Source organism: Microtus ochrogaster, chromosome 24 (assembly GCF_000317375.1).
Source record: "Microtus ochrogaster isolate Prairie Vole_2 chromosome 24, MicOch1.0, whole genome shotgun sequence".
NCBI lineage: Eukaryota > Metazoa > Chordata > Mammalia > Rodentia > Cricetidae > Microtus > Microtus ochrogaster.
Genome location: NC_022024.1, coordinates 27456173 through 27477680, shown reverse-complemented (window position 1 = coordinate 27477680; position 21508 = coordinate 27456173). Strand labels below are relative to the sequence as shown.

Here is a 21508-nt window from a genome sequence, read left to right as displayed (position 1 = left end):
GTCATTTGTAGCCTAAAGTCCATCAGGAAGACATGAGTCATTGGTCCAGGGCTGTGATGGTTAGCACCTGTGTGATCCCTCTTCCTGCCTCCCCCCTGCTGACAGTGGCTGACTGCTGGGAACTCTAATGGCCCTTAGAACAGCCCTGCTGGTTGGCTGCACTGAGCATCGAACTGAAATGAACATCACCTTCCTCTGGTTCCTTAGCTGTTGTAATAGGAGCGGCGGGGCTGCGTCCCCTGCACCCCGGCCGCCTGGCTAGCTTATGCCCCAAAATAACAACACACAAACTGTATTCTTTTAACCACTGCTTGGCCCATTAGTTTCAGCCTCTTAACCCATTTCTAATAATCTATGTAGCGCCTCGAGGTGCGCTTACCAGGAAAATTCTAGCCTACGTCCATCCTGAGTCGGAGTTCATTGCGTCTGCCTCAGAGAACAGAGCTATCACGTCTGCCTGGCTAGCTCAGTGGGTAGAGCATGAGACTCTTAATCTCAGGGTCGTGGTTCAAAATGTAACGGCGTAAACGAATGCAGACAGATTGTAAAAATATATATAGCTTTAATGGCGTAATAGACTTACAGAACCACCATTCTGCAGAGACCAGGAAAGCAGAAGCAAGCGCTGTGAGCACGCTTGCCAGATTTATAGGTAAACATTAGCCCGAGGTGAACACGCCCCCTAAGGAGTGGGACTTATCCCTACACTTGGCAAACACGGGTGCTATATGGCCCAACAATCATCACTCATTATCACTACGGATTGATTTGGCAGATTATGGTAAATCCATCATTAATGTCACCACCGTGATGATGGAACGTGGCAGGGAATTGATTTCAGCGGCAGACTTCATTCTAATCACTTTTCAAAGGACTTTAGCCCTGTATTTATTGAGTCGCCAAGAGCCCGAAAGGGTCACTCTAATTATTCTGTGATACTTGACTGCGTTTTATGGGGGGGAAATTATCTGCTAGAGTGGTCCTTGGGATGGGGGGATTAGCAACGACTTCAAGATAAATCCCTTACAAATGTCAAGTGTGTGTTGTATAAGGCGGCTTACGGTGTGGCTTTGTAGGCGACAATCAAATGATCAAGTACTTACTAGAGATCTATAGGGTCCTAAGGGCGGGGCTAGATGAGGACAGACTTGGAGTATGTGGGCGGGGGTTATATCAAGAGCTAGCAAACTATAGCCTAGGGTCTGTTGTTTCTGGATGCCCCATGGGCGGGTGTAGGGATGTCAAAAGGAGAATAGAATTTCAAACATACAAAAGCACATGAGGTTCCCATTTCATTGTCCAGAAGTATGTATGTGTGCCTTCTCCAGCGGCTTCTGCATAACTGAATAGCTACACTAGAGACTGTGCAGCCTGCACAGCCTGAAACAGACACTGCCTGCTTCTTGGTAGAGTAGTGGTTCTCAGTCTGTCGGTCACAACCTCGTTGGGGGTTGAAAGACTCATAGGGGTTGCGTAAGACTATTTACATTATGATTCACAACAGCAGCAAAATCACACTTATGAAGCAGCAACAGAAATAATTTTATGGTTGGGGGTCACCACAACATGAGGAACTGCATTAAAGGGTCACAGCCTTAAGGGAAGTTGAGAACCACAGCTGTAGAGACAATTTATATCCCCTGCTCTACAAGAGACCACTATCTTCTTAGAGATGTAAGATACGTGTGTGTTTAATCTTTTTAAACTGTGCATGCAGGTGTATGTGTGTGTGTGTTACAGGTCAGAAAACTTCCTCCTTGGGTGCTGGTCCTCACTTTCCACCTTGATGCTCCTGCACACACTTCTAGGGCCTCCCCTGATTCTGCCTCCCATCTCGCACTGGGAGTGCTGGGATTATAGGTCAGCGCTACGTACTCAACTTTCCATGGGTTTAGGGGATATGAACTCGGGTTCTCATGCTTACACAGTCCCTGTGCTTTGCCCATTGAGCTATGCTCCCAATTCATAACTTTCTTCCACTGTAAGCACTCCATGGACATCCAAGTCAACCCTTTTCCTCAGTGCCTCTTGCACTTATACTGCGACTGTCTGCTGGAGCGAAAATGGAAAACATGCTAAGCACATGCCACTTCTGTGTTCACAGTGGAAGAGAATGGGAGCCTCATAACTACAGAATATTTTTCTTTGAAATAAGACAATTGCATTCTGCGCTTTTCGTGGCTCTAGAAACAGCTTCAGAGGATGAAGTCGTCTTATTTCCTCTTGAGTAGATACAGCCTTCCTACAGCAGAAGGAGTTCATTTGAAAAACGTTATTGTTTAGAGAAAGTTTCCATTGGTCATTTAGGACCGTGTCCAGGCCTGGCCTATCTTGTGGAAGCAGATGCTCACAGTTTGCTTCCAAAGAGGGTCAGATTAGCTCATTTGTTTGCCTGGAGAACTTTTCTTAATCTTAGTTAGAAAGCTAAAAAGCTACCAAGATGATGACCTCACCCCTAGATAATGAAAAGACATACGAAAATGTTTTTCTTTTAAATTAAAAAAAAAAGAGCAGCTGTAAGCTATATTTCATGGCTGCAACACTTCACAGAAATACTCTTTATATTTGTTGATAACTTTAAAAATACAATGAAGACAAAAGAGCAAAGGACAGTCTTTCCCACCACGTGTTCACCCTCTGTACTTTAGATCTGATTTTGTACTCTGAAGGTAATCCATGACCTGGCATGATGCATCCAGCTCTCAGACTCATGCAGAAGGGCTGGAAGGGTTGGTTGAAAAACATAATTGGGCTGGATACAGCCAGGACTTCTCATAGCTCGACAGCAAGGCGCCTTCCAAGATCCAAGGTTTCATACACCAAATCAAGACCCTGCTGACTGGAACCACCCCAGCCTACCACCCTTCACCAACTAACTTCAGAATGGTCCGCTTCCTGTTAGTTCCACTTTGCAAATGGGTTGTTTTTAAGTGATAGTAAATTTTAAATTATTTTGTAAAAAAAAAAAATCTCAGGTTTCTCATTGTTTTGCATCAAGAAAGCACATTGAAAACTACTTAATTAGGTGGTTTGTGGAATGGCTGCTTATTTTTATCTTCCAACTAAGCTGTTGGAAAAGTGTCTAACCTGTCCTCAACAGGTCTCCTTTACAGAGTCTGAGAGGATGAGCTCTGGTGGCATAGGCACCTTCTGTGAAGTCTGACACCAGCTCCGCTCAAATTACCATGACATTAGTGGAGAAGGTATCACCATGGGTGAAAGACTATCAGAAAGAGGTGCCTTGGGAAGGTGCAGTTTATTAAGAACAAGCTGCACTCTATTAATCTGTTAGGGGAAGAAACTCTGAATATAGTGAAGCTCTCTGTAGGTCTGGACCTGAATCAACACTTGGTAAAACATCCCTCAGATTTGCACTCATGAAATTCGTTCAAACAGGACCAGATAAAGAGTCACATGGATTCAAAATCAGCAGGAAACCTGAAGTCAAAGGACATAAGAGGGATGAAAGGTAATACAACTAATTAAAAGAAAGTGTCCTGTTGGGCCCGATGGGTGAGTATTTGGTTTAGAATTATTTAACATCTTCATTAATGACTGAGAAGAGGAGAGATGTAATATATTAATAATATGTATAAAGTGAGCAGGGAGGGGACCAGCGGTGGGGATGGGAAAGTGTAAAAGGAATGAGACGTGGAAAAAAAGGAGCAGAATACAATTCCATCAAAGAATAATGGGAGAGTTCAATGAACAAGGCGATGTATTTGATGCTCAGTCCCCCAAGGAAATCCCCCTTCATAGATGGCACAGCACAGGCTCCAGGGAACTTGGGATGTAACTTCTAGTAGGTTCTGGGAACTGCCAAAGGCCAGCAAAGTCTCAGGACGTAGATGGGAAACTTCCAAAGAAGAGTAATGAACCTATGTTCTGTTCCATGAGATGAAGACTCGCTTCTGTGACCTGGGGCTGACACAGCCCAGGGCAGGGCTGCCAAGGTCATTCCTGAATTACTGTTGGCCATTGAATCTGAATGTCACTACAAAGAACTGGCCTGGGTGGCCAGGGGCCAGAGAGGACAGTTTTCCTAACCCTGCTTCTAACACGCCCTCTGCCAAGACTGGACATGGATTTCTGTTGATCCACTCTCCTTGGGGTCCCCCGGCCCATCTGGGGCCTTGCCTGCTCTCCTTGTCTTGGGGAAGATGTCTGACCTTTCCTGGGGCTCGCTCTTTCTCTTAGACCTCACCTTCAGCTTCCCGTCTTCTCCTCCATCTTCCATAAGAATAGGCTTCCTTAGGCATGGGCACAGATGGGACAGAGTGTTGACAGTCTAATCCCAAGAGCAGCCTGCATTATCTTGAAGAGGTTCTTCCCTTTCAAAGAGGCTCTTAGCACCAACATTATGTGGTAAAAACTGCAAACTCTCGAATCAGATACCTGGGTTCAAATTTCTTGTCTACATTTTGGTTTTGAGGCAAAAATGCCTATGCCTGTAAAATGTGGTACTGTGAGGCTTAAATAAGCAAACACCGAATTTATGACACAGCGAGGGCAGGATGACGATTAGTTGTCAACCGCTCTACTTAATCCCCTCCGGCATTCTTTCTAGTTGGTTTTCCTGTTACGTATATTCCACTCTTTTATGACAAAGAGTCTCACTTCCTCACTCTGAAACATTCTAATTTCACCTTTTTAAGCTGTGCATGCATGTGTATGTGTGAGAGAAGTTCCTGGATCTTCTGGCCATGACCACACTTTTACTTAGGGTGGTTCCTTCACATAGACACTCACTCCTCTGTCATAATTTCTCTAGATGTTTCTTGACCCTCTAAGGGGGCTGAAATGTCATTACCATCAATCAGCCCATCCATCCGTCAGAGACTTAACCAACCACATTGTGTTTAATCTCCAGGCATTGGGCTTAGACAAACAGGAAGGACAGACCCTGGGCATAGCCAGGATTTGAGTTTCTGTACTTTCAGTTCTGCCCTATATATGTATATGTATATACATATATACACATATATGCATATCTATATGTATAGATATATATATACGTACATCTATTTATACACATAGATATTTAAATCATGTATGGCTATGTTTGCTCTCATAGATAATATTCTTAGGACTGATGGCCAGAGAGGGACTTGACTCATTTGTGTACCACACGTGGTATGCACGTAGTCACTATGACAACATCTAACAGATGTGCCCTAACTTCCTGTAGAAATCATAGACTCCAGCTCAGCCTCAGATGGCACCTGCTCCCTTCCCAGTGCCCAACCAGCAGGAAGCATTTGATGCCTGGGCGATGTGCACAGATGCATTCAAGAAAAGCTCACTGGCTGCTCTGCTTGAACCATTGGATCCACCACACGAAGCGGACATGGGAACCAACAGGGCACACCAGAAAGTTTCACATTCTCGTGATAATGAAAGACAGCAGTGTTCCACAGAGCACAGGGAGGCTCTCCAGTGCCAAGCGGCACACCGTTCCCTACCAGCCAAACCCGAGATCCTGTCTGCGTCACCTATTTAAAGTAATGTTTCAGTATCAATAAAATATCTTTCTCCAAACGTAGAAGCGCAGTCCAAAGAGAAGCACCCAAGGCAAGCCTGGTCCCAGATTATTTTCAGACTCACCCTTCTCTCTTGGTGTCCCTACTTTTAAAACCACAGTTTCCCAGTTTAGAAGGCACAGGAAAGTACCATACAGGAAGTCAAGATGCGACGGCTACATCATCATCCTCTCTTCAAGACATTTACAAAGGCCGCTGCCTGCACTGCTCTGCAGCGTTCTTGATACACACAAGTGCTCGGCTCAATTTCCAGGTAATCGCGTCACGTGGTACCCCATTAATACAGACACTCTTTAGGTTTTTATGCGTCCATAAAGATAAATGTAATTTCAGAAACTAATCTTCCAAAGGGTACATCTAGATGATCCTATTTACATAAAATTCTTAAAGTGACAAGACTATAGAGATGTTGGTTGTGCACCAGAGCTGGTGGGCGGGAGGGAGGAGGCAGCAGATGGGGCTATGGAAGGGCAGCCTGAAGTCCTGTGGCGATAAGCCTTCTACACCTTGATCTCTGGCATCCTTAGCAGGGCTGAGATCTTCAGCTATGTTTGCCAGGTGGTACTATCAGAGGAAACGGAGTCGAAGTTTCGCGCATTGTTTTCTTTTCTCTTTTTTATTTTTATTGAGCTCTACATTTTTCTCTGCTCCCCTTCCTGCCTCTCCCCTCCCCCTTCAGCCCTCTCCCAAGGTCCCCATGCTCCCAATTTACTCAGGAGATCTTGTCTTTTTCTACTTTCCGAACTGTTTTCTTATAAAGCAAATTTTAAAACCAAGAGAGACCTTAGAAAGTTCATTCTTCCTGATTTCAGAACAGAGTGAAAAATTGTAAGATTCAGACAATGTTACGTACTAAGAAGAAGACAGACACACAGGGCCATGGGCCTGGAAAGAACCCGCAGAAGTAAAGCCTCACATGCAAGCCCAAATGATGGTCAGCGGGGATGTTATAATCACTGGACCAGGCAAAGGGTGCTCAAGAAATATTGCTGGGAAAATTGAGTATCCAGACACAGAAGGATGACTGGACCTCACCTGACTACACAGACAAAGATGACTCACGAACTGGCCAAGGTATGCACAAGTGAGTTAAAACTCTAAGAAAAAAATCTGATGTTTGAAAGGGATCATCACATTGGTTTTGCAGTGATTCTTGCGCCTGACCCCCAAAGCACAAGAAACAAAAAAAAAAAAAAGAAAAAAAAAATAGACCATTTGGACTTCAGTGAAATTAAAAATTCTACGTATCAAAGAATACAATGAGGCCAGCAATGTAACTTAATGTAGAGTGTTTCACTAGTAACGTGTGAGCCTTTGGGTGTGAGATCCAGCAACACATGTGCGTGCACACATGCACCCACCCCACAGATGTTCTAAACGGAGCTAAGAGAAGTCTTTTTAATGACATACTTATATTTGATACAGGGCTAAAACCCAGGAAATACTTCTTATAGCCAACAGACAAAGAATAAGTTAATGGATCAAAACCATGGAGAAGGGGGAGGGGTTCAGTAGAAGGGGACACCAGCTAGCAAGCAAGCAAGCAAAGGGAAAAGGTGTAGGTGTCACAGATCGCAAGAAGAAGAAAGCCAAAGTCACTCAAATCATACCTCACACATCTGCGAGTTTGGTAATGACCAAACACAACAAAAAAGGTAAGTGTTGGGGAGGCCTTGAGAAACAGAAACCCCTGAGTGCTATTAGTGGACCCTTTGGCTAGTGAAACTACGGTGGAAAACAGCATGGTTGTTCTGCAGAAAAAAGAAATATATAAAAAGAATTACAGCATGACCCAGGAGTCTTAACTTTTGCTGCTGAACAAAAGAATGAAACACACGGTGGCTCAAAAAGAGGCAGTCATACACCTATGCCTCCAACCATCTGTGTCAGATTTCCTGAGTTGGGGAAGCAAACCAAGAGCCCGTGGGTGGAAGAGCGTATAAATAAAATGTCATATACATATACAAGAATTTTATTCACCCTTAGAAAGGAAAGAAAGTCCGATCCATGTGACAACATGGCTGAGCCTTGAGGGCACAATGAGAGGTGAGGCAGGCCAGTTACAAGAGAGAAACCGCTTGAATCCACTTCCATGAGGGGCCCACAGTAAGTTACGTTGCACAGATAGAAGGTAGAATAGAAGGTCCAGGAGCCTGGGGGGGGGGGGGGGGGGGAGGGGGAGGAGGAAGAGTTACTGAATGAGTGTTGAGTTTCAGTTCGGCAGGATGTAAAGGATTCTGGTGATAGGGTGCACCAGAAAAGTGAGGGCCAACTTCCACCACAGAAAGGCACACTCAAAATGGCCAAGACAGTAAATTTGATGTTCCGTGTAGTTTACCAAAACTGAGAACGACCACCACCAAGTGTAATTAAAAGACAAGAAAGCTTCTGTGTCTGCCATCCGAGCTCCTGTCACTTGTGACTTGGTTTTACAAACCACTGAGGACAGAGAGGCAGCCCATCGCCTAATTAAGCCTCAGAGACTCACAGGCCAGAGGTATTGGCACGCCAAGCTTCTCTAATGCCTTAATTAACTGCATAATCCATTTGGATTCCCAGGCCCTCCCGCCCGTTACTTAATTCACCCAAAGTTACTATCAACTTTTCAGTAGCGATTAAAAAGGCGCTATTTATTTGTATTGACACTTGACCTTAATAGCTGCAAACGGCTACGTCGGGGCCACTGATTAGGCACAAAGTGGAAAGCTGGGCCTTCTGAATGTCTTCCAATGCTGTTCTTAATTTGTCTGTTTCTGACAGACTCCAATGAGAGTAAGAGAGAGAACTTGTCCGCTTTGTGTGTGTGTGTGTGTGTGTGTGTGTGTGTGTCCACAGGTAAACACTTAATGAACTTCTGTCAGCTGAAGGAAGCCAGCCCTGAGCTGTGTCCTCAACAGTCACCTGCGTCCTGCTCACAACTATTCACACGCTCACAGCCTTTCTTGTCACACACGAGAGATACATTGAGCTGGGTGATTAACTGGAACTAGGGAGAAAGCAAAAGGAGATTTCGGGAAATTTGCATAGGAAAAAAACAAAACCAGTACTTTTGAAAAGAGTGTCTCTCTCAGACACATCCTGCAGCCGCCCTGTCTTGGCATTACTGACGACGGGTTCCGTCAGCTCTACAAAGTGAAGGAAAGCCAAGCCAGGCCAGTGTGCATGTTTTGCCTAGATCCCGTCTCACTCACAGCCTCAGTGGCAAGTCTAACCGTAATGTCTTGTTTGGACTGACGCTGCCTCAGCTGTGAGCTATACTTTCCCCCAGTGAGCCACAAAGTCACCTTTGCAATCCTGCTTCTACCGGAACAGCATCATTTCTCATAGTTACAAAGTTTTAATTTCTTTTATGTGCGTGTGAAGTCTTTGATGTATTGAGCCAATTATGTGAAACTTGGTTAAAAATGAACCCGTTCAAAAAAAAAAAAAAAGGTTGTGGAAGGAATCTGGGTTGTAAGTAAAATGGGGATTTTTTTTTATATATATATAAAAAGAAACCCAAAGTAGCAGTTATCATCAAAATCAAAGGGGATTTTCTTTTCCTCCCACTATCAACACAAAAGTAGAGGCTGACCTGCGAAGACTGGTCGGTTCTGTTACTCTTAATCTCCTTGACTCTTCCTCCTCCCGGGGCCTTGGGTGGTTTCTCCGCAGTGACGTGGCAGAGCTCCTGCATTGGAGAACATCCCTTCAGCATCAGAGCGAGACGCACAGGAAGGGGTGGGGCTGGGTGCGCACTGGCACCTGCTTCTGAAAGGCCTCGTAATAGCTCGAACGTCACTTTACCTGATTCCTCTCATAATCTGAAGGGTCGCAGGATGCGAAGGGGTGGATGCATTTTCCGTCACGTTTACACCAAGCACATCCAGTTCCGATACATGCTGGGCATCTGGCAACATGGAAAACCAAGTTAATTCTTTTTTTTTTTTCCTAGGGGATTATTCATCTTCTAGATTTCCCCTCTGGGGTGCTACATGTTAAGAACATAAAAGAATAGAAACACTACTACTACTACCGTTAATAAAATCTTCGAATAGCCCAGGATGGACAGAGGGAGAAGGGGCTGTCCTTTGAGGTTGGGGCAGAGAGTCAGGCTTTGTGCCCTTCTCTGGGAAGCCCTGTGAGTTGATGGACTCTCATCACACTTACAGAGGTGTTGCCATGGAGACCTGCAGCTGGGGTCACCTGCAGGTCTGTTGATAACAGGAACCCACTGAATCTGCTTCCGAACATGGCTGCTATTGGTGCACCTTCAGGTAAGCCCTACCTCAAGACGGATCTTTCCCCCCTCCCTGCCACCGCCACTCAGCAGATCAGTAAGCCCTCACCCTGTGGAACAGCTCAGCTGCCAGCTACATGATGTGAGACACAAAGCATTACCTGGCAGCCAGAGGGGGGTGGGGGGTGGGCGCCACTATTTGCTTTACAATCAGACGAAGGAAGAATTGTGTCTACTAATCAAATGAGCCATTGTGCACGGGAAACTGTGGAGGGCTCGAAAAATGTGCGTAAGAATGATCAGAATTGAGGAGGAGGTGGTAGAAATAGAGGGGAAATGGGGGGCTGGTCTGGAAAGCTGTCCAAGGGATGCCCGAGCAGAACACAGCCACAGCTGTTGGCGATGCGGCGACCACACAGCGCAAGGCACCCAGGCTGGGATTCAGATACGCTGGAGGGTTCTGAGAGCCTAACCTGCAGAAAAGTCATTTCCGGCAGCAGAAAATGGCTCTCCCTTCAGGTGGGAGCCTCGGCCCCAGGCTGGCTTCCAAAGAGCAAGCAGCTCCCTTGGAGAGCTGAGTCCTGACTCTTACTTACCTAGCCGTGGGACCTGGGCTAAGTCATTTCCTTCTACCTGGGCTCTAAAGTAGGGGTTCTCCGGAGAGGCATTGTTCAACTCTCCTTACGCCCCTAAGATCTATTCCTTCCTCTTTTCCTGTTCACTGGACCGGAGGCTCTCAATAGCAAGTTTTCTATTTTTCTCTCCTAAATTCGTTTCTCAGACATCACTGAGCCCCGACTTGTGTGGTCACCTTTCAATGGCCTTTTTTGGTAAAGATGACCTAACAGTCTGAATTCACTTCCACTATAGTCACTTCCAGGTCAGGCTGAAAACTCTTACGTGCTGTTGGCCAATCAGACCTCAGAATGAGAAACAGACCTCTGACAACACAGCCCGTTACTAATGTCTTCCTTCCATGTCAGCTTCAGAGGGGGAGCCTCTCAAAGGTCTGTTTCCTCAGCCTCCTCTCTGCTTTAGGAGCCAGGAGGGAGCAGGAGTTCAAACTTAAAGGGTTCATAGTTGAAAGGGGCCAATGGTAATAAATAGAAGACACCAGGCTGGGATAGCTGAGTGGTAGAACGCTTGCTTAGCATGCCCAAAGCCCGGAGTTCAATTCCCTAGTACCACAGAAAGAGGAAAAGGATTATGTTGACGTTGTTTTGGTGAGGGGAAACTTCAACTTGTCTTATTCACTTGTCTTCATGCTGCCCTGGTCAAACTTCCAAACTTCCAAGATTGTTTGCATTTTGGGAGGAGAGCCTAGTGGTACTCCTTCCTTCCCAGGTCCTCTGGGTCTGGGGAGAATACCTTTCCCTGTTGATAGAGACACCTAGGCGCATGCGCTCTCCTCAGCTGCTCCAGTTCTCTTGTTAGGGCTTGAACGAGCGAGCACGGCTTTATTACCTCAGCGACTCTCCTAGCTCCCGTTAGGCCATGCTCCAAAAGGCACTTTGGAAAGTTCCAGTCTGCCAAAGAGTTCTTTAGGAAATTGAGGGGTAAACCAAACAAACTCAAAGCAACGAGAACAGTTAAATTTCAAAGCCACTCTTACTCTTTTAATGACGTGCAGTCGGTGAAGTTGAATCTTTCTGATAAGTTCCAAGATGGGAAGGAGAAGGTTGCGTTGACAACAAAGACATCTGGAGGAAAGGAAGGAAAAGGAATCACTCACGGTGGGTTGCCGCCATAGTCAGCATAGCTGGAAATGCAAAATAAGAAAGAAATATTCTCGCCCTCTCGACACAGAGGGCTCGGGTGTGCCAGCTGTTCTCCAACATTCGAGTCGGTATGTGGCGCCTTCCCCGTGGGCCATTCATGCCAGGCAGTCACAGTGCACAGCACAAGCCTCCAAACAGACCGAGCCCGATTCTAGCTCCAAGGCACCCACAGATAATCACCAGGAAAAGCCATTTTACAGCCCATTTACATCCCATGCTCTCGCTGGGATCACTACCTCAGCTTGTAATTGGCCAAGGCGTGAGAATAAAACAAGTCACCGAGCAAGAAGTGCCTAGAATATGAATGCCAGCATGTTGGAAAAGAAAACCCTGCACCTTCAGAAAGAGCCATGCCCTGTAAGTATTTACCTAACAAACCCTAAGGGTGGCACCCTGGGGTGAGACACAGTCATCTCCTTGGAGGCAGTTGTTGTCAAATGAAGGTGTTTTGTTTCTTGTTGCTGTTGGCTTTTGAAAACCTTATCCGTTGTTTGGAAAACTCCAAAAGAATGAGGGTAAAACCTATGCGAAGTCAGCGGTAGAGAAATGCTGCTTTCAGTGTCTCCATAAACCTCCCTGCTGGATCTGAGGCATTGATACTTAAACCCAGCCATTGATCAGAACCACAAGAACTTTAGGGCTATAGCAATACCAGGGCTATACTCCAAGGCACCATGACTCAGCAGAGCTGAGTTGGGTTGGGTTTCAGAATGGTAATGCCCCTCCCGACATGATAAACACATAGTCCATTGCTTGAGTACAGGATCCATAGCAACACCCTTCAAGTCCTCTTATGTCCAATGGAGGAATTAATATCTTCTTCCTTATAAGAATTCATGGACCACTGGGCTTATTAAATGGAAGTCTTGACATTGTGACCTGATTTTGTGGATATCCCTAAGTTCCTTCCTGAAGCTTTATTATTGTACCATTCCCAAATGCTGTGGGACAATGGTTTTTTATCCTGTCACTTGTATTATTTTTAATAAAACGCTGATTGGCCAATAGCCAGGCAGGAAGTAGAGGTGGGGCGATGAGAACAGGAGAATTCTGGAAAGAGGAAAGCTCAGTCTGCAGTCATCACCCAGACGCACAGGAAGCAAGATGAGAACGCCTCACTGATGAAAGGTGCCAAGTCACGTGGCTAACACAGACAAGAATTATGAGTTAAGATGTTTAAGATGTAAGAATTAATTAATAAGAAGCCTGAGCTAATAGCCCATCCAGTTTATGATTAATGTAGAGCTCTGTGTATTTCTTTGGGACTGAACGACTGACTGTGGGACCTGGTGGGAGAGAAACCTCTGTTAACACCCAAAGTCTAAGGATTCTTTATGGAGATGCTGCTCTCCATCACGAAGACTCACTCCGATGGCTAGAATTCCATACCACATTCTGCTCACGTCAAGTGGGGCTTACGTGAAATGATAATCTTTTGTTCTCAAGACAAGGAGGTCTGAAGGGCTGACATGACCTCTTGGCTGGAGCACCTGAACAGACACTTGATGCATGTTATGAAAACGAACACATGGCCATTTAGCACCAAGGGACTCCGAAGGAAAATACATTTCCATAGAATTGACAAGTGCTCAGGGAGGACGCCTGCAGAAGGCAAACTTAACAGATCAAGGCAAACTTAACAGATCACCAACCGTGCACAGTATGTTGGAAATTTCACAGGGAAATGAATATTCACGATGTCTCCTTTGGAAGCACTTACAATTCTCCTAGAAGACGTAAAATAGCCAAGGTGAAGAAGACACAGAAATCAAGGGAACACCATGGGAGTTGTTTGAGCTCTGTGTAGCATTTGGGTGCAAGATAGGGATGCCTGTGGAGAACCAGCAAATGACTGGGAAGGCCAGATCAGACCGAGGAGGCTGTCTGGGAGGAACAGGACCTTTTCCCAATGTTTCAGAGTATATGGGAAACAGGACTTGATAGTAGAGGTAAGGCCGTGAAGATCAATATGATGATTCATATATATAATTAATTCTAGCACTCAGGAGGCTGAGTTGGGAGAATTTGCTACATTGGGGATCGTCTCAACGCGCGCGCGCGCGCGCACACACACACACACACACACACAGCCCATGAACTAAGTTTTGTCAATGACTTTAGACAGCGGAGCATGAAATGCAGACAACTAAACTTGTTCCATTCAGCCGAGGGTAGGGAAGGGAGAGCAGCTGTTGGAGGTCATAGTGCCACCGGTTAACTTTATAAGGTAGTTTCAGACACTTTAAAGTCACATTTTATAGGTGACCAAGATTTGCATTTTTAATGGCCCAGTTTAACCGGAAGTGCATTTAAAAATCTGTTCAGTGGTGACAAGGCAGAAAATTGATGTGCTTTTTAAGCATTCAGACCCAATGGCTACAAAGGACTATGTTTAGCTCATGTCTCTGGCTTTATACATCAAATTCCTTCTTGAGGGGTTAAGGGTAAGTTGAATACTGTAGTCTCGGTGTTTGGTATGCCCTCTAATTTTTTATTTTGGAGTTTAATAATCAATTTGATAATATTGCAAAGTGGAGCCTTTTGAGGTAGTTAATCATGACAGCTTCATCCTCATGAATGGGATTGGTGTCCTGATAAGAGAGGGTTGGAGCATCCTCTCTGAAGCTGTGTGTGAGCCTTCACTATGCACCGAATCTTCTGGCACTCTTGCCTGGGGATCCCCGAGCCTCTGGAGCTAAGCAGTGAGTTCCATTTGCTTGTACATCACCCAATATTCACTCTATTGCCCACAACAACTCACCTGGCTCCAGCATGATCACACCAAACATTCCCGGAGACCTACACCATCACTTTAACTCTTTCAAGTCTTTTCCATCTTAACAGACTCTTTTGAGCATCCTGGACATCCCTGGATCTCTTCATACCCATCTGTCTCTAACTCCAGCCCTCAATCTCTTATCTGGACCACTGTGATGACTTTTCTACTCGTTGCTCCTTGGGAACTAAGTATTTCGGTCCCTCATTTCCACCCCCCACCTCCCATGCATTGCCATCCATCTGTCCATCCACTACTAAAACTTCGGGCCAGACCCAGTTCTCAGCACAGCAGAGAACATCTCAAAGCGTTTTTAAAGTCCTCTGCCCCACAGGGCTTGCTTCTATTCCAGTGGGAGGGATTGACGACCCACAATTGTGTCTTTCTGCTAATGAACCTGACTACGCCACTTGCAGCTCAACCGCTCAGCATTCCCTAATCACTCCCAGGACAGAGCCCGGGGCTCACATAGCTTTCTATGGTCCTTCATCTCCCTTACCGTCCAGTTACCCCGGCCCCGACCCCATCCGCTCGCCTTACTCATATAGATCCTTTCGCGGTTTTTTGAATCAAAGCCTTTTCTCCCACCCTTCATTCTTCTAAGATTGATAATGCTTAACCCGGACAGAGATCCTTGCCCACCCCGTGTGCCTTCAGGGCTCCGGGCTCCCAGCATCCATATATCGCATTATATCCCTACATTTATACACTACATTGCATGCCAACATTTATACACTACAGTTTAACCCTGACAGGTTATAAGGATTCTGAGCAAGGGTCACCTTAATGTGTTTTCATCTCCATATTCCTGGGGCCTAGCACAACACTTAGTACGCAGGCACTCTTACTTCCTTATGAATGAATAAATGAATGATTGAATGAATGCATTGAACTTATGTTTTCTCAGCCCACCCAAGGCACTTCCTGCTCCTCTGAACTCTGAATTATTTCAGCTACCTGGATAGAATCAGCCTAGTGGTGTCCGGCTTTTCTAGGCTCTCCTAGCCAATGTATTTTGCTCTCCCCAAGCCATATCTGAGAGTGGGGTGCTGGGGTCCCACACAGGAAATGGAGCAGTAGTGAAGACCCAGGTGGGAATCAGAGGGAGAGGAAGAGCGAAGACAGGGTAGCTATGCCGATCCCCAGGAACTGAACACAGGAGGTGCTCTTGCTTCTTGACTTTGTAACAATGCCCAGAGGCGTCCACCTACTGTAGCTGGGTCTGCTCGGGATGTTGCAGGCACAGGTCCGGTTCATCTGGCTTCTCCCCTGGCAGAGCAGCTTGCCCGTGTCCGCGTTCTTCACCACGCACTCCGAGTGTCTTGCAGAGACGCTTCCCACAATGGTCACTGTGGTCTGTGCAGGGGGTGGGGGGGAAACACGTATCATGTGGTTGGTTTATATCCCCGATATCCCCCCTAGAGACTTATGGGAAGTCACTCTTAGACCTGTGTGGTGGTTTCAGTGAAAATGGCCCCATAGGCTCCCAGAGACTGGCACTAGTAGGAGGTGTGGCCTTGTTGAAGGAAGTGCATCACTAGGGGGTGAGCTTTAAGGTCTCAGCCTGTGGATCAAGATGGAGAACTCTCAGCTCCTTCTCAGCACCATGTCTGCCTGCCCGCTGCAGGCCTCCCTCCCTCCATGATAATGTAAGCCAGTCCCCACTTAAATGTTTTCCTTTAGAAGAGTTGCCACGGCCACGGTGTCTCTTCCCAGCAATAAACCCCCACCTAAGACAGCCGAGAAGGGAGGGCTTCTCCAGGGAGCTGGTGTATTGAGAGAGATATTTCACTGGCTATTTGACTTGTTCTCGTATGAATTGAATATTCTGAGTCTTTGACCACATTTCTGCTCTGTGTGTTTTTCTTATCAGTTTTAAGAGCTCTCTACATGGTGTAGATACTAATCCTTATCTGTCCTATTCCTGACACATACTTTCTCATAATCTACTGTCTGTTTTCATTTTTGTTTGTATAAGCTCTTGCCCTTATACAACATCTCTTTATGTAATCAAGTAGAGAAGTTCTTGTTTTGACTATAAAATGCCTCGGCCACTCCAGCTCACAGACAAGGATTAAATTGTTCCACCATTTTTACTGTTTTATTTATTTATTTTTTAAACTTACATCTTTAGCCCATCTGGAATTTATTTGTGTGTATATATAGTATGAGATAAAAATCCAATTTTATTTTTACGCAGATGGCTAATTAGCTATATCATAACCATTTATTAAACAACAAAGCCTCTCCTTTTCCCACTGAGCCAGGACTATAACTTGAGGAAACTTTTTAGATTTATTTATTTTAGGTGTCTGAATGTATTGCCTGTACATGTGTGTATGTGCCTGTATGTACCCAGTACCTATGGAGGCAAGAAGGCAGTATCCCCTGGAACTGCAGTTACACACGGCTGTGATCTGCCCAGTGTATGCTGGCAACCAAACCAGGATCACCTGCAAGAGCAACAAGTGCTCTTAGCTGCTGAGCCGTCTCTCCGGCGGCCCTTAAGATACCCTTTTTGTAATATATGACACAGCATGTTTGGAATTGATTTCCTAAAGTGTACTGTTTGAAAATCTATTGATCTATATTGATCTATTTCTACCCCAGTGTCACTAAGTTTTTACTACTTTAAATATCTGGTAAGGCAAATGTCTCCTTATTTATCTTTATTTTCATAGGAATTCCTAGACATGATTTATCCTTTGGAGATTAGCAATTTCCTTATCCAAACGATGCTAAGGTGACTGTGGATCTAACTGGAATAGCAAATGTGTACATACATTTTACAAGCATGTATCTCTACATCACTAAACATTCCCGCCCAAACTTTATTTTCATCTGCATGGATGCGGTTTATTTAACAGGGTGTTTCTTGGTCTTCCGAGGTTAAGATACCCGTGTCACCTCTTTATTACTTCCTATGAATGCTATCAGATAATAGCCCAATCTGCTTTTAAAATTAGCAATGGTTTTACTGTGTGGTTAAATAAATGAAGAGATATACAGGAAGAGGGTTTTGTGAGCGTCTGCGTTCTGTGCAAAGGTGTAGTGTGTTTGTAGGAGCAACAACAACAACAAAAAGAGCCTCGAAATTCCAAGGCGCTAAACCAAATTTCTCCAAATGGTATGTCTAAAGAAACAAGGCAGCTATCTCTCCCACTGAGAAAGGAAATTAAAGGAATTAAATGCTAGAAGATGCAATGATGTCGGGCATAGGAGGGAACCTGGTAGGAAGATGGGTTGGGAGTGGAAGAAGAGGAGACCCTGCCACCTGTGATGGAGAACGAGGCCCTGGGACACCCAGGAAGTCTGGGATACCCGGGAAGTCTCTTCCAGGCTGAGTTCACCTGGCCTGAAGTCTATGCATCTCTAGCAGACATTTCCTACCTATCTCTCAGGCTGTAAATTGAACCCAAGGCCTTCCTTGTACATGCTTGGCGAACCCTTTGCCACTAATGTACATTACCAACCCAGCAGGCTGCCATCTGTGATCCCCCTGCCACAGCCTCTGAGTAGCTGGGGTAACAGGTATGTACCACCACAGGAAAGAACTCCAAACTGTTCTTGCTAGCTCATCTTCACAGGGGACTGAACTCTCAGTCCTGCCGACCCCTTTACCCCACGATTCTCTCTACCTCACACACGCTGGTGCCTAACTATGTGTTTCTTATGTATGTGCGGATAATACTTGATCAGTCTAACAAGAATATCAAAAAATGGGTATCTAAATCCTGTTTTCATCAGCTCTTTAATTATTCCCCATTTCCTTCCAGTTCTCGCAAGCATAATTTTTACATAACTGCAACCATTCTGCTTATTTATTCTATAAATAAGCAAGCTCCTAACACGGCCAAATGCTGTACAAGGCACAAAAAACAACAACAAAAAAATCAAAAACAACTAGCAATCTAAACAGCTACAGTCCTCGTCTCTCTAGAGTTTATCCTAACAGACAGACAGACAGACATCCCACTAGACTCGCACTGGAGGTCACATGGCATCCACAGACCCTCAAGAGATGACACAAGCCCGGGCTACGGTAGCACAGTGAAATAGAAATAGATTCAGGAAGCATTCTGGAGACACGATGAGCAGGATTGGAAGAAAAGGCGTCAATGTAAGGATTCTGGGGAGGAAATGGACGGATGAAGGCCCCAGAGATACTCCACGCTGAGGTGGGACTTGCTGAGGGAATGGAGGGCTGGAAGATCAAGATTTCACTTTTGAGTTTACCTCAAGTTCAAGATACTTGTACGACATCAAGAAGAGATATCACGTTGGCCCTGAAGGTCAGAGGATCAATGTGGGCTAGACACAGATGAGACATAAGCCCAAATTAACTCTTCCTCCTCTAGTTGTCTTGGCCATGGTGTTTTACGACAGGAACAGAAAAGCAGCTCAGAGAGAGCTTCATCAACCCAATATGAGCATCCTTGCTAAATTCATGGCTCTTTCCTAAAAACAGCCGAACCAAGAGGAAAGGATGCTACTACAATGGTCAGGTGGGATGCCAGGGACAGTGGCAATGTCAATCAGATGGCCATCAACACCGTGCGGAAGAACTTGCTGTTCTACAACACTCCATCATGCTGCCATACAGTTATCTATTTTACTTAACTTTTCTCATTATAATGCCAAACCATCTAACACTGTAAATGCCTCTGCCAGGGCGGCTTACGCTTCGGGTTTTCTTCTTTCAGGTTGTTCCCTCGGATTCCACGCCTGGAATTAGTGATTTAAGCGAACTGAGTGTATTTATTACTTTGGAAATGTACTGCCAAATTGCTTTCCGAAAAGGTTGTGCTAATTGGCATCAGCAACACTGGGTGTTAGCATAACTTATTATTGCTTTAATCTGTTATTTATTTCATAACTAGCGAGGTTGAACATATTTCCATATTCATAGCTACTTTCCCGAATCTGCTCTGAGAACATATGCTTTTGACCACTTGCTTTTTGGTATCTTAATGGTTTTCTTTTTTTCCCCCCTAGCTTTATTATCTTATCTTGAGGGATTTTGGCTATGGCAAGCTCTTTGCAGAGGTATACACGTTAATTAAATCTTTCCCTCTTTTATCGTTATGTATATATTTATTTATTTATTGTTAGTGTTGGGGTTCAAGCCAGGGGCTTACACATGTTAGTCAACCCCTCTTGCTGAACAATACCTCCAGTCTAAGGTTGTTTTTAAAGTAAACTGATTGTATGAATATTTTTCCTTTGTCATTACATATGTCAGTGCTAAGAAAATAATCATAACTTGAAATTATGTGAGGCTTCCATTTTATGTGGTATTTTTATGTAAATTACTTAGTTATATTAGATTTTCTTTATATTTTTTCAAGATCTTTTTTAACTGACATGTATACATGTGAGAATAAGTATGTGCCGTGTGTGTGTGTGTGTGTGTGTGTGTGTGTGTGTGTGTGTGTGTGAAGTGTACTAGTGCACATGTACGTGCCCATGGAGACCAGAAGAGGATGTCAGATCCCCTGGAACTGGAATCACAGCTGGTGAGCCACTCAATAGAGGTGTTGAGTTTTGGTCCTCCGGAAGAGCAGCAAGCGCTCTTAACTGCTGAGCCATCTCATCAGCCTGAATTATACCATTATATTTAACATGAATTATGAAATAAATGTTTCCATAGTTAAGTTATTGCTTTTTAATAAAATTCTCCTATTTCTCTTTATTTTATCACATCTGATCTTTAAAATGCTTACATTCATCTCTGGGTTCTATTCTACGGGTCTGCATCACTATTGTAAACTCAGAACAGACTGAGAATTGCTGTTGACATCCATCCAACAGTGTAGATGCGCTGTGCAAACACACAATGTATTTGTGCAATAATGTATGTTTACAATCAAGTGACAGTTCTCATGCCTAAATTAACTTTTAAAAATATATATACTTCAGATATTCTAAATCAGCTCATATTATTCCAGATAATCCATACTCATTTCAAAATGTAGAAAAATAAGTAGTAGAAGTAACTTTTCTTAACAAACATGAGATGATTATAGATACACATATATGTCTTCCCTACCTTCACAGGTACCTTCTACATGTTTATATATACATAAGTTTTACTTGAAAAGATTTTACTATGACAAATTATAAGTAGGTTCAATAGACCACTGCTATGCTTCCTAATGTGTAAAAACCCAAACCTGTCCTGTAGCTCCTGTGTTACTACAGGACCGGTTCAGGTTTTTACAAGTAGAGGCCCCACTGGGATTGGGAACTAGAAGTTCTCTGAGGGACACCCTCCGGAAGACTGGCCTGTAGGAAAGTTATAAAGAGGAGGTGGGAGGGTGAATATAAGGCCTCAAAGTTTTTTTTTTTTTTAAAGAGACAGAGTAAAAAGAAGTTTTTAAAGAGACAGAGTATGGAATGTGTACAGATGTATGTTGTGTTGATTGTGTTGTCTTTTGTGTTCTGGATTGGAGAAAGACATTTGATTCTGGGAACTGCTAAGAATGGTATTTTGACTTTAAAGGACAGGCCTAAGGATTTGATGCTTTGGAAAAGAAATTTTGCTTTTGCTTCCAGAGAGGATGAGAACCTGTGGATTCATTCCAGATGAATGTGGTTTGATTCACAGAGACCCCCTGAAATGTTGCTGTGAATACCCCCAAGAATGCAGCACCCCTGTTCAGCAGGAAGTAGTTTAAGAGAGAAAAGCTATGCCCAAATTCTCTAAAAGATTAAGTGGAGTCCCTTCTGTGGTTCCGGAGCAGCAAACCTGCTTCCCAGAGTTCTTTTCTGCTCCCAGAACCATTTTGGACCCAGAGTGAGTGTGGCTCGGGCCGAAAGGCGGCTGGAACAGAGCTTTGTGAGTTGGTTGCCCAGGTCCAGTCAGTGCCCGGCCAGGGGGACGCCATGGTGGTGCCAGGAGCTATGGCGGGGATTGGCACTCTTGTATCAAGAGTGACCCATGTCTCCATCTCTGTCTCTCTCTGTGTGTCTCTATCTCTGTGTTTGTTTGTGTTTTAAAGTCTCAGCTTAGTTACTAGCTCACGCAACTAGTCCTATAGTGACACGGGAGCTACAGGACTGTTTTGGGTTTTTACACTAATTACTATCAGGAAAAATTGCCCAAGACAAACTGTTGCAAACAAACAAACAAATCCTATCTTTGGTAGTTTCTCTAACAAGTATCTCTTAATAAAAGTGACTTTTTTTTTTTTTT

The 21508-nt window shown here is 44.6% G+C and overlaps 1 protein-coding gene across 2 annotated transcripts in view; it reads right to left on the bottom strand.

Annotated features, from left to right (window-relative positions):
- Plxnc1 (plexin C1) overlaps positions 1-21508 on the bottom strand; it is a 149656-nt gene that overhangs the window by 59271 nt on the left and 68877 nt on the right. For both annotated transcript variants that reach the window (XM_005358143.2, XM_026784439.1), the window contains exons 6-9: positions 15525-15669; positions 11372-11459; positions 9327-9429; positions 9115-9210 (exon numbers count right to left, since the gene is read on the bottom strand). In XM_005358143.2, coding sequence (XP_005358200.1) covers positions 9115-9210; positions 9327-9429; positions 11372-11459; positions 15525-15669 — 432 coding nt within the window. The remainder of the gene's footprint in view (positions 1-9114; positions 9211-9326; positions 9430-11371; positions 11460-15524; positions 15670-21508) is intronic.